The sequence below is a fragment of the Haliotis rufescens genome, unplaced genomic scaffold (assembly GCF_023055435.1).
Source record: "Haliotis rufescens isolate VD_foot unplaced genomic scaffold, xgHalRufe1.0.p SCAF_8, whole genome shotgun sequence".
Classification (NCBI taxonomy): Eukaryota; Metazoa; Mollusca; class Gastropoda; order Lepetellida; family Haliotidae; genus Haliotis; species Haliotis rufescens.
The window spans coordinates 15,775,488-15,789,258 of record NW_025964372.1 but is presented as its reverse complement, the minus strand read 5'-3'; the positions used below and the strand labels follow the sequence as shown (position 1 = coordinate 15,789,258).

The window sequence follows — 13,771 nt, the reverse complement described above, 5'->3', positions numbered from 1 at the left end:
AACTGCTTTTGCAAACTTAAGTTACCCGTGTTAAGCCGCCATTAGAAGATCTAGACGTTTCTGCTAAGTTTCTCAGCCCCAAGGGGTACTCGTGGGCGGGATCGGTGCTCAAGCTCTCTGGCCTGATTGTAGAATGTCATCGTATCGTATTTGCGTAAATCGATGCTGATGATGTCAGTCACTGGATTGTCTTGTTAAGGCTCGATAATTTACAGACCGCTGTCATGTAGCTGGAATATTGCTGAGTGCAACGGTAAACAACAAACAAACAATCAAACAGAAAAGAAAAACTTGACTTTTGATCCCGATGAATATGCATGAATGGCCTAGTCCATTACGGTCCAGGGGTGATGTGCATATATTATAACATTGGGTACATTATTGCCTAATGTCAAAGTGTGACAGCAGCTGACAAACAGGGCATTTTATACGGTCCTATGTTCAGTTGAAATAGGATATTGTGTAGCGAATCGCGCGTATGAGTGACTCACCATCACATACGCATGCGCCGAAGCAGCTCGAATCTGTCACGTGGTCACGTGTAACTACATATACTCTGCATTCTTCGAAGAATTCGGCCTTTGGACGTGTTTTGCCCACAAGTTTAGAAATGGAGGTTAAACACGTTTATGTTTGCCAGTAACATTTATTGACCAGACAAGTTCTTTTGGACCTGCGCGAAAATCTGGAATAAAAAATAAAAAATAATTAAAATGAATCATTTGTCCTCAAATTGTACGCACAAATAATATTAAATATTCCACTTGACATGCTGAAAAATCTGAAAAAATAATATGTAGTGGGTAAAAAAGACGTACTATCTCGGCCGGGCCATACTTAAGTTTATCAAACACGTATCATGTTATTATTTCTCCAAATATAGTTTGATTTGAAACTTTTAAACAGGTCAGTGACCTGTGCACTGTACACAGTACCACGTACCGCCACACTTCAAAAGTATTAAAATAACCGTGTTCTTCTTCTAGCTCAAACTGGGGGCACGGGTGGCCCAGTCGTCTAAGGTGCCGCGATTCGCTGTGCAGAGTTACGTCCCTTGGGCACGCCAGAAACCTATGATTGTGGGTTCGAATCCCGGTTCGCCCCGATTATGTTTCTAGGTTTGTCAGCACCATACCCGTGCTCGTGGGTTTCACCGAAGTGGTAACCGTCTGAGACCTGCATCACTTCGGGCTTTCCTCCCACATAAAGCTGACACGCCGTGATATAACTGGAATACTGTTAAAAGCGGCGTTAAACCAAACTCACTCACTCACTCTAGCTCAAACTGTGTACTTTGAGATTGATGTGCAAATTTGTCAAAAGTAATGGGTCAAAATGTCTCCTTGTAAGGGGGAGGGTGCCTTACCTCCTTATACTTAGTAACGAATTCGGCGAGACTGATGAGGCCATTACCTGAAAAGATCATGACGTGGATTAGCTTTGGGTTGTTTTTAGGATAAGAATACTATTGAATTAGGTTAGGTGAAATGGGGTTTAACGTCGCGATCGAGATAAGTGCACTTATATAGAGACGTGCATGCATGTATGTGAGGCTGCTTGTGCTAGTCCGGACTAATGCCAATTTTATAGTGTTAGCCCACTGAGATACCATGACCCAGTTTAACATGAATAGTGAGTGAGAGAGTGAATATGGTTTTGCGCCGCTTTTAGCAATATTTCAGCAATATCACGGCGGGGGACACCAGAAATGGGCTTCACACATTGTACCCATGTCGGGAATCGAAACCGGGTCTTCGGCGTGACGATCGAACGCTCTAACCACTAGGCTACCCGACCGCCCCTTAACACGAATACCCCACTCAGACACAGTCCGAGCCGACCAGTCCTTTTTTAGCCTATTAATGCCGAGCACCAGACAGGGTAACATTAAGTACCATCTTTTAAAGTCTTTTGGTATAACGCGGCCGGGAATGGAACCCCAACCTTCTTCGGACAGATGCTCTACCACTAAACCACGGAGGCAGTCTTCTGTTAAACTAACAATCTACATATGTAAATAAATGTTTTATCATTTTAACATCATTTACGTACACAGTGAACAGAGGCAGATCCATGATTTTGAAACAAGGGGTGCACATATTACCCATATCCAAAAGTGACGTGACCGAGGGAGCAGGTAACATGTAAAATAGGGGGTTGCGCACCCCTGCACACAACACCGCCCCACCCCTAGGTGCAGGTAACATGCAAAATAGGGGGTTGCGCACCCCTGCACACAACACCACCCCACCCCTAGGTACAGGTAACATGCAAAATAGGGGGTTGCGCACCCCTGCACACAACACCACCCCACCCCTAGGTGCAGGTCACATGTAAAATAGGGGGTTGCGCACCCCTGCACACAACACCACCCCACCCCTAGGTGCAGGTCACATGTAAAATAGGGGGTTGCGCACCCCTGCACACAACACCACCCCACCCCTAGGTGCAGGTAACATGTAAAATAGGGGGTTGCGCAACCCTGCACACAACACCACCCCACCCCTAGGTGCAGGTCACATGTAAAATAGGGGGTTGCGCACCCCTGCACACAACACCACCCCACCCCTAGGTGCAGGTCACATGTAAAATAGGGGGTTGCGCACCCCTGCACACAACACCGCCCCTCCCCTAGGTGCAGGTCACATGTCAAATAGGGGGTTGCGCGCCCTTCCCACACAACACCACCCCACCCCTAGGTGCAGGTCACATGTCAAATAGGGGGTTGCGCACCCCTGCACACAACACCACCCCACCCCTAGGTGCAGGTCACATGTCAAATAGGGGGTTGCGCACCCCTGCACACAACACAACCCACTCCCTTTACCTCTGGATCCGCCAGTGCTAAAACTCACAAAAGCGTCCGGCTGAGTTTCAGTAAAATTGGTTTTACTGCAGCGATAAGTATAATCACTGTGTTTCAGTTAAAGGTACAATCACTGTGAGCAGGTGTTCATCGCAAGTCAAGGTTTATTACCGCTGGTGTCGTAGGTCGCGAAGACGCTGTTTATGTCACTTCTCTTGATGGCATTGTCGTGATCGGAGTCTATGGAATTGTAGACCGCCTGAGCAAAGGTTTTCGGCACGTGAGTACTAGTCATATACTCTTCAATTGTCATTTTGCCATCATCTTAAATTGAAAACATTTTGATTATTCAGTGAAAAATATTAATTATCAAAAGTTACACCACGTGTATGCAATTTAGTTTCTTATCAAAATCGTCCAGTTAGAGTGAGTTGGGTTTAACGCCGATTTTAACAGTATTCCAGTTATATCACGGCGTGTCAGCTTAATGTTGGATGAAAGCCCGAAGTGATGCAGGTCTCAGACGTTTACCATTTCGGTGAAACCCACGAGCACGGGTATGGTGCTGACAAACCTAGAAACATAATCGGGGCGAACCGGGATTCGGGCCCACAATCATAGGTTTCTGGCATGCCCAAGGGACGCAACTCTGCGCAGCAAATCGCTGCGCCTTCGACGACTGGGACACCTGTGCCCCCCCGTCCAGTTAGAAGTAACTATATTGAGTAACGAACGCATGCTTTTATATTTCCCTAGTAAACAAGGAATACTGACGTACGAGCAACAATTGGTCAGGAAGGTGGGTTCACACCCGTGTACAGTGAAACCCTGTTTATCTGGCCAATGTTAATCGGCAGTACCCGTCCTCCGAACGATTGCTGTTGGGAATACATCAGGGGACATTTAAATAATTTCACGATTCGTTAAACCAGATATGTGTTATTAATCTGATTTCACAGGCAGCGGCACCGACCGGGTAAACGGGGTTTCACTGTGTCCTGTCCCATCGGTGTATGCCCTGTCGATGCGATTCGAGATGCATTTAGAACAAGATACTGTATGTACACAGCGAAGCGTGGTAGTACACTGTCTCTCTCGACACCACACCCTCCCGACTCTGAAGAATACTCTTCGTTTCCAGGACAGACAAGGTCCCCGCTACCCAAAGCTTGTCGCCGTATATGTGCACAGTGGACCTGTGGAAGTACCGTCACTGTCTCTCCCGACACCACACCCTCCCGACGATGTCAGTCTTAATCAACACATACTCTAAAGAATACTCTTCGTTTCCAGGACAGATAAGGTCCCCGCTAACCAAAGCTTGTCGCCGTATATGTGCACAGTGCATCTGTGGAAGTACCGTCACTGTCTCACTCCATACCACACCCTCCCGACGATGTCAGTCTGGGTCAACACATACACTGACGATTAAGGGACAGAATAGGTTTCCGAAGCAGACTAGATCTTAAGCATCGATTGCAAGAGTGATATTATATGATATAAAAAAAATTGTAATACCTCGTATGTTTCATACCGTAAATATCATTAGGGAACAAGTTATAATGCTTGTCAAGGGCGAATTTGGGAAGAAACCCTGAGGTACGCATGCGCAGGTTGTAGACGTTAACCACTTTGGTGAAACCCACCAGCACGAATAGTAGTGCCGAAACCAAATATCATCATCAGGAATCTTGGATTCGAACTCGCGATCAACGGATCCTTGCACGGCTAACTGACTCTATACAATGAATTGCGACGTCTTAAACCACGGGGCGTCTTGGGTCGCCTACAGTGGCAATATGTGTCTAAACGAAACCTACGGTTGAGATCATACAGGTCAAAGACCTTGAGGAATTCTGACACATCAACAGAGCCGCTCCCATCAGCATCGATTCTGTTGAATGCCTGTGAGAGAAGCGCCGTAAAGTCCGGTGCAGTTCTAAAGGGAAAAGAAACAGTAAAACAACAATATTAGAATAAAGACACTTTTGTGCTGCAGTAAACAACAGAAGCAGATATCGACACTTACCTGCTGCAGTAAACAACAGAAGCAGATATCGACACTTACCTGCTGCAGTAAACAACAGAAGCAGATATCGACACTTACCTGCTGCAGTAAACAACAGAAGCAGATATCGACACTTACCTACTGCAGTAAACAACAGAAGCAGATATCGACATTTACCTACTGCAGTAAACAACAGAAGCAGATATCGACACTTACCTGCTGCAGTAAACAACAGAAGCAGATATCGACATCTATCTGCTGCAGTAAACAACAGTAGCAGATATCGACACCTACCTACTGCAGTAAACAACAGTAGCAGATATCGACACCTACCTACTGCAGTAAACAACAGCAGCAGATATCGACACCTATCTGCTGCAGTAAACAACAGAAGCAGATATCGACACCTATCTGCTGCAGTAAACAACAGAAGCAGATATCGACACCTATCTGCTGCAGTAAACAACAGAAGCAGATATCGACGCCTACCTGCTTCAGTAAACAACAGAAGCAGATATTGACACATACCTGCTGCAGTAAACAACAGTAGCAGATATCGACACCTACCTACTGCAGTAAACAACAGAAGCAGATATCGACACTCACATGCTGCGGTAAACAACAGAAGCAGATATCGACACTTACCTACTGCAGTAAACAACAGAAGCAGATATCGACACCTACATGCTGCAGTAAACAACAGAAGCAGATATCGACACCTACCTACTGCAGTAAACAACAGTAGCAGATATCGACACATACATGCTACAGTAAACAACAGAAGCAGATATCGACACTTACCTACTGCAGTAAACAACAGAAGCAGAAATCGACGCCTACATGCTGCAGTAAACAACAGAAGCAGAAATCGACATCTACATGCTGCAGTAAACAACAGAAGCAGATATCGACACTTACCTACTGCAGTAAACAACAGAAGCAGATATCGACACCTACCTGCTTCAGTAAACAACAGAAGCAGATATCGACGCCTACCTGCTTCAGTAAACAACAGAAGCAGATATCGACACCTACCTGCTGCAGTAAACAACAGAAGCAGATATCGACACCTACCTACTGCAGTAAACAACAGAAGCAGATATCGACACCTACCTACTGCAGTAAACAACAGAAGCAGATATAGACGCCTACCTGCTTCAGTAAACAACAGAAGCAGATATCGACACCTACCTGCTGCTGTAAACAACAGAAGCAGATATCGACATCTACATGCTGCAGTAAACAACAGAAGCAGATGTTGACACATACCTATTGCAGTAAACAACAGTAGCAGATATCGACACCTGCCTGTTGCAGTAAGTGACTGAGTATGGTTTTACGCCGCTTTTAGCAATATTCCAACAATTTCACGGCGTAGGACACCAGAAATGGGCTTCACAAATGTACCCATGTCGACCCGGGTCTTCGGTGTGACGAGCAAACGTTTTAACCACTAGGCTACCCGACCGCTGCAGTAAACAACAGAATCCACACCTACCTGCTTAAAGTAAACAACAATACTTGAATATCAACACCTGCATTAAACAACAGTAACAGATATCGACACATACATACAATTTTGCATTTGTAGATCTTCCTTTTAGAAATTAGAAATAGTGCATGCTCTACACGCTTGGGAAACCAATACTTTGTTTCGAAATATTAGTGTATTAAAAATGTATCCACGTGTTTTATGATAGATAAACCAATTTTGGAGAAGGCAAACACGGGCGATTTTTCTCAACGAAAATTTCGAGTCAATAAATTAAATCCTCGAAACGTCATAAATTAATTCAATTTAATTTAAATTTGTTTTTCTAATTCTAATTATTTTCTTACGTAATTGGAACTTACGTCGGGGCACTTAGGGCACCGCAAGCAAGAGCCAGCACAAGGAAGCAGATCATCCTGGAAAACAAGGATGCGAAATAAAAGCAAACCGATAATTTCATTCAAAATAAAGTTTACCATTATTGTGAATCAACTCTCTAGGGTATGTACAGTATATAAGAAAAATGAAGAGAAGTCTTCGCAAAATTTTGCAGATTCATTTACTGCTCGGCTAGTACTTCCGGCCCTTCCTAAACTTCTTGAGTCCATGTAATGAGAGAGAATCCAGGATTTACATTTATATGGCCCGAAGATGCTTTTAAAAAGCCGGAAGAACCAGCCGATCACTAAATGAATTTATGTGTATATATAGAGAGGGGGCACTATGCAGCCCGCCGTTCTTGACCAACTCGTGTTATTCCGGGACAAGCCGAATAGCGACTCGTGCCCCTCACATGGCCATTTTTGCGACCGGGATCCGTCCTAGCACAAACGGGCATACCTAAAACAATTGTCAACTAGTTTCTTGTGGTTCACATATATTTCCCCATATATTATATATATTTCAGACGCAATTTAAAGCACATCGAGACATGTGGAATTATACAGTATGATTGAACACATTAAACTGTGTCTTGGGTATATTTTTAGATGCAAGACATATGTAAAATCAAAAATTATTTCTGAGGGATTCTTTGACGAAGAACTTGAAATCATACGCGCATCCTGATTGGTTTGTCGTATTTTCGTACATGACATTCATTGATAGTGAGTGAGTGAGTGAGTTGGGTTTAACGCCGCTTTTAACAGTATTCCAGTTATATCACGGCGTGTCAGCTTAATGTGGGAGGAAAGCCCGAAGTGATGCAGGTCTCAGACGTTTACCACTTCGGTGAAACCCACGAGCACGGGTATGGTGCTGACAAACCTAGAAACATAATCGGGGCGAACCGGGATTCGAACCCACAATCATAGGTTTCTGGCGTGCCCAAGGGACGCAACTCTGCACAGCGAATCGCGGCGCCTTAGACGACTGGGCCACCCGTGCCCCCCATTCATTGATAGGGGGACGAGTCTTCTTGCAGGTTACGAATAGGGGCGAGTGGTGACGAATGTGCTGAAAAGCAAAGCCTCCTGTGACAGGTGTAACCCTAACAGCTTACTGTGAGCGGCAAGATTGGGGTGGGCTTGGCAACACCAGGAAGAGCTGTGCGTTTTGCATCCGATTCGCAGATGACAGAAAACGTTGTTGGCGACGTAGCGGTGAGTGCTAGGCCAGGGCAACAGTTCTTGACCATGATCAGTTTCGGGGCGGGACTGTCAGAGTGCGAGGCGGTGCTGACTTGGTTATTGTGAATGGACTTTTGATTGGCAAGCGATACGTTGACGAAATGTTGCGTCCTGTCGTTCCGTTCGCTAAAGACCCGTGAAGATTCCGGGGTAGAATAGGTCTTCAGCAACCCATGCTTGCCGTAAAAGGTGACTATGCTTGTCGTAAAAGGCGACTAACGGGATCGGGTGGTCAGGCTCGCTGACTTGGTTGATGCATGTCATCGATCCCAATTGCGTTGATCGATGCTCATGATATTAATCACTGGATTGTCTGGTCCAGACTCGATTATTTCCAGACCGCCGTCATATAGCTGGAATATTGCTGAGTGCGGCGTTAAACAACAAACCAACCAACCGTTCGCTAGAATTGTGGGCAGTCATTTTAACAGCAAGGTGACAATACCAGACCATATCGTGCTCAGGTCGTCACCGATTATCTCAGACGAGACATACGGACATTCGACTGGTCCCCTAAGTCCTCTGACCTGTCCCCAACAGAGCATCTGTGGGATGTTCTTAGGCGGAGAGTGTACGCCATAGCCCCAGCACCTGTCAATGTGGCCCAGCTTGGGGTAGCTCTACGGGTGGAATGGTGGACAATACCAAGGCCAAGGGCAGCCGTACGCAAGGGTATCCTGCCAGAATAACTACAGTCCAAAACCACTACAGACTCAAACAACAAATAATCCAGTGAGCAGCTAATCCCTGCCTGTTCTCTTTATTCCTGTATGGACTGGTCTTACAACATACAAATAGTGAGTGAGTGAGTGAGTTGGGTTTAATGCCGATTTTAACAGTATTCCAGATGTATCACGGCGTGTCAGCTTAATGTGGGAGGAAGAGCCGAAGTGATGCAGGTCTCAGACGTTTACCACTTTGGTGAAACCCACGAGCACGGGTATGATGCTGACAAACCTAGAAACATAATCGGGGCGAACCGGGATTCGAACCCACAATCATAGGTTTCTGGCGTGCCCAAGGGACGCAACTTTGCACAGCGAATTGCTGCGCCTTATACGACTGGGCCACCCGTGTCCCCTCATACAGATACAAAAACACTGAATGTTTAAAATAGAATGATTTTTTATGAGTCAGAATATTGTTATGTTAACATCTCCGATATCACGATTGTAACTGACTTAAAAATTGTATTTCTTATTATCGCGATAACAGCACGATGGTAAATCTAAAATTTCAATATATATTCATTACAAACTCGACAACTAGTTGATTAGTTTTAACCAAAACTATTTATCTATATATGATTAAAAAAAATCAAGTTACATATAACAGAAGGATTGTAATTGTATTTATTTTATGTGATCACGAAGCATGTGGGTTGGGGTATTCGCAGGACGACGACCCCTCGAATTTTTCCATTCGCAGGACAACGACCCGCCGGTACGCCTTTGATGTGTGGTGTTGTTTTAGGAGGGGATTAACTCCTTGGTTAGTGTCAAAAACTGAAATGTGTTGACTGAATTGGTGAACTCTGATTTTGATAATCTAGTGAGTACCATTTACTCAACTGATTGACTCAACAGTTACTCTGTTATAAATCTCCGAAACCATGGTAGTCTGTCATCGCTGAAAAGGCAAATAACCTCGCCAACCACTTTTCGGCCGTAAGCAGCAACAACTTTAGCCAAAAATTTCAAGATAAACTTAAAACAGAAAACAAATACACCAAAGAACCAAATAATGACAACCTAGAAATAAACCACCCTTACACAATGGAGGAGCTACTCTACGTCATCCAAAACAGGAAAAAGGGCACAGACCCAGGATTGGACCTAACTTCCTACCAAATAATTAAAAAAAAACACCCTAAACTACTCCAGGCACTACTTAAACTATACAATCTCATCTATCAAAACGGACGAGTACCTACTCCCTGGAAACAGGCCTTAGTCATACCAATCCCTAAACCTAATAAACCAGCTAATCAGGCTAACTCCTATAGACCAATTTCCTTAACTTCAAACTTATGTAAAGTAATGGAATCTATGGCTAAAAACAGACTACAACATTACCTTACTCAAAATAACATCATAAACCCAGATCAAAGTGGTTTCACTCCTGGCCGCTCAACCTTAGATAACCTCGCCCGTTTAGAGCAGGACATTAAAACAGGACAACTCAGCAAACAATATACTACAGGCATCTTCTTAGACTTCTCCAAAGCTTTCGACATGGTATGGCACGACGGGCTAATACAAAAACTACAAAACATAGGACTCAAAGGACAAATAATAAACTACATCCAGGACTTCCTAAACAATCGTAAAATAACCGTGGGTATAGACCAAACGCTATCGGACCAATGTCCCCTAGAAAATGGCACTCCCCAGGGCAGTATCCTCAGCCCCACACTCTTCAATATAATGATAAATGATCTATTCGAGGGCCTATCCCCTAAAATAAACGCCTCCCCAAAACTCCAGCTAAACAACAAACCAATCCAATTCCTAAAACAAACCAAATTCTTAGGACTAATTTTCGATGAACATCTCTCCTGGGACGCTCACATAAATAATCTAATAACTAAATGTAGCAAAGATCTAAATACGCTAAGGTGCCTTACTGGCTCAAACTGGGGGGCCTCCAAAGACACCCTCATCTCACTCTATATATCACTAATTAGATCTAAAATAGACTACGGATGTGCCATATACGACACCCTAAACCAAGCCCTAAGCAAAAAACTAGACTCAATTCAATATCAGGCTCTAAAACTAATAACACGCACTCAACATGGCACCTCCTACACTTCACTCCAGGCCTTAACAGGAGAAATGCCACTAAGTCTACGTAGGGAACAATTAACTCTAAATTTCTGGGCCGCGTCTCAATCCAACCCCCTAATTCAAAACCTAATAAACAAAAATATCAGCCCCAAAAACCAAGCCCTAGCTCGAAAACACCCTCTACTTACTCCAATATCCCAAAGAATAACCATTACTTAAATGAACACCAAATAAACAATCTTAAACAAAACTGTAAAAAATCAAATATCTTCACCCCAAAACTTAAAACACCCAAAATAGACACAACACTAGCTAGCACAATAAATAAACAAACCGACCCAAACATAGCAAAAACCACCACACTAGCATACATACATGAAAATTGGCCAAATTGGTGTCACATTTATACAGACGGATCCTCAGATCCGATCTCCAAACACACAGGCTCTTACTCTAGAAGCAATCCTAAACCCACAAAATAAAATAGAAAAATTCAAAGCCTTAGGTGTATACTTAATCAAAACTAATAAATCGCATTTAAAACCCCAATAAACTACCAAAACCAAACCAAATAATCAAACTAACAAACTTCCATACTCAGGTCCCTTAGTTCGCCCCCCAAACCCTCTTGGCATTTTTCCCAAATCTCAAAATTTCCAAAATTCGATATAAGCAACCACTAAAACACCCCTACTGGATTGCCAAACAACCTTTTCCCCTTTTTTGGAAACACATTAAATGGCTTGGCCGGGCCCGTGTGCGAAATACGCTGCAGTCGGAAAGCGCACGTAAAATCTCCAATATAAGTAAGTAAGTCTGTCATCATTCTCGATATGGCAAACGCGCAGTTACAGTGCCCGTTTCTTCCAACTACAAGCGGCAGTTGATACCTTTGTACTGGTGGCTACCGTTTCAAATCCAATTCCACTTTTGTACTTGCTCGAGTTGTTAAAATAACACTCGATACCCATTGTTTAACTAGATTGGCGGATTGAAATATTCGCAGGACGACGACCTCACTTTTTGCTAGTTTGTTTTCATACGACGCAGGGGGTCGTCGTCCTGCGAATGAACCGTGGAGTTTACCCCTGTTGCCATGATTGTGTTTGTTCAGCTAATCGACGACGTAATAATCCAGATTGATGCTTATTGTTAGAAATTAAGAAACATGTGTTATTTCTTTTCATCATGGAACAAAGCATAAAGATCAAATGAGTATGTTTAGATATGTTCGAGTAACTGACCATCCCCCAGAAACGCCACACTTTGACTTACCTGATTAAGGTGCAAAAGAGCTGGTAAAAGAAAAGAAAACAAAAATGCCTATCCTTAACAAGCACTTGACATGTGACCAAGATCAGGTGAACCAATCTAGGAAAGGACAAGCTGTCATCTCTCATGACCCAGGTCAGCAAGTATATTATGGCTGACCGTGTGTTTCTAAGGAATATACCACAAGATATACTAGTATAGTTACGTTGTGTGGACTACAAGTATAAATTCACACTATCACCATTTTACTTTAATAATGCATATATCTTTTGAATTTATATATTGGTTTAAACTGTTGAATATGCCTTCCACTTTGTATCTGAATCTTTTTTAAATTTCTAATAACTGACGAGCAAAAGAAAGCACACATTAACACACTTGAAAATTGGATTTGATCAAAATATTACAAACGTTATCGACACGTTACTACAGTTAGCTGAAAACATTCGTCGAAACACTTGGAACTTAAAACACAACTATGATACCCGTATCAAATACATCAGCATCGAAAAAACATTTCTTGTTTGTTTCATATCTAGCCACCATCAAATTAACATGGGTGTATACTTCATTTTGCCCGGAAGTCAATATTAATGTCAAATAAGCAAGAAAATAGTATTTATAATGTAAGCTTGTATGTCTGTTATGCTATGATTGTAATGATGAGAAAGTATGGTATAGAATGTTAAAAACTGTACTACGTGGTGTGATCATTATTTACGACCCGCCGAGCAATAATACTGTTAAGTAGGGCGATAAAAAACAAGTCTAACTGTTCTTGTTGATATTCCCGTTACTCCATGATCCGTGCATAGCGCATGAAGACCATTAAGGCCGTTATCATAACGCCATGTCAGAATGATGAGATCTGATTGGTCCACGTGATCTTGATAAAATACTTTATCATACCTCCATGTCAGAATTATGAGATCTGATTGGCCCACGTGATCTTGATACAATACTTTATTATACCTCCATGTCAGAATGATGAGATCTGATTGGCCCATGTGATCTTGATAAAATACTTTATCATACCTCCATGTCAGAATGAGGAGATCTGATTGGCCCACGTGATCTTGATAAAATACTTTATCATACCTCCATGTCAGAATGATGAGATCTGATTGGTCCACGTGATCTTGATAAAATACTGTGTAACCCGCCTCGGTGAGGAATACATTTCTCAGCGGAGGAATATATCTCTTATACCCCGTCGCGAGCAATACAGGCTGCACGTGGATTTCTGAGAGACAGAATAAATCCCCTATCAACGCTTCAAAGCAAAAATCCGCACGCTTTTTTTTAGTCAATTGAAGTCACGTTCATGGTACAAGTTAACCTCAGGTTAATCGAACAGCTGTTTTCTATCAATTTTGAAATTGTGTTAATTCTTTTACAATGTCACATTAAAACATATCGGTAAGATATATTCGTTGTATCAGGATCACTCGGGGTACATGGGGTTTTATGCGTCCCGCGTGGTATTATACACCAGGCCCCAGGGACGCATAAAACCCCATGTACCACGAGGGATCCTGCTACAACTCATACTGTATATAGTTTTGAATTACCCCGTGACTGTCTACCATTCTCTGGAGATTTTGGAGCATTAAAAAAGCATTCATCAACACTCGTCGCTTTACGTATCTTGCAAGAGGACATTCGGCTTGTCCCTAATGACACGAGTGATCACGACTGAGTAAAGAGGTGCTATTTAATCGATGTGTCTCCCCGCATGGCATGAACATAGCAAAACATTGCAAATTGAACAATTTA

General features: G+C 43.1%; 1 protein-coding gene across 1 annotated transcript; it reads right to left on the bottom strand.

Annotated features, from left to right (window-relative positions):
* Positions 1–630: 630 nt before the first annotated feature.
* Positions 631–12,139, bottom strand: LOC124144784. Its single transcript, XM_048389689.1, has 6 exons — positions 11,999–12,139; positions 6,669–6,722; positions 4,627–4,745; positions 2,978–3,130; positions 1,367–1,413; positions 631–685 (listed from the first exon to the last, which is right to left on the bottom strand). The coding sequence occupies exons 1-6, from the start codon at positions 12,121–12,123 to the stop codon at positions 647–649; spliced, it is 537 nt and encodes a 178-aa protein (XP_048245646.1). The 5' UTR covers positions 12,124–12,139; the 3' UTR covers positions 631–646.
* Between the last annotated feature and the right edge of the window lie 1,632 nt (positions 12,140–13,771).

Excerpts from the sequence above, each read along its gene's own strand:
- LOC124144784 (XM_048389689.1), bottom strand. The coding sequence starts at position 12,123 with ATGAGAGATGACAGCTTGTCCTTTCCTAGATTGGTTCACCTGATCTTG. Across the intron at positions 6,723-11,998 it reads CTCTTTTGCACCTTAATCAG|GATGATCTGCTTCCTTGTGC; the intron begins GTAAGTCAAAGT and ends CTTGTTTTCCAG. Across the intron at positions 1,414-2,977 it reads CGCGACCTACGACACCAGCG|GTAATGGCCTCATCAGTCTC; the intron begins GTAATAAACCTT and ends TGATCTTTTCAG.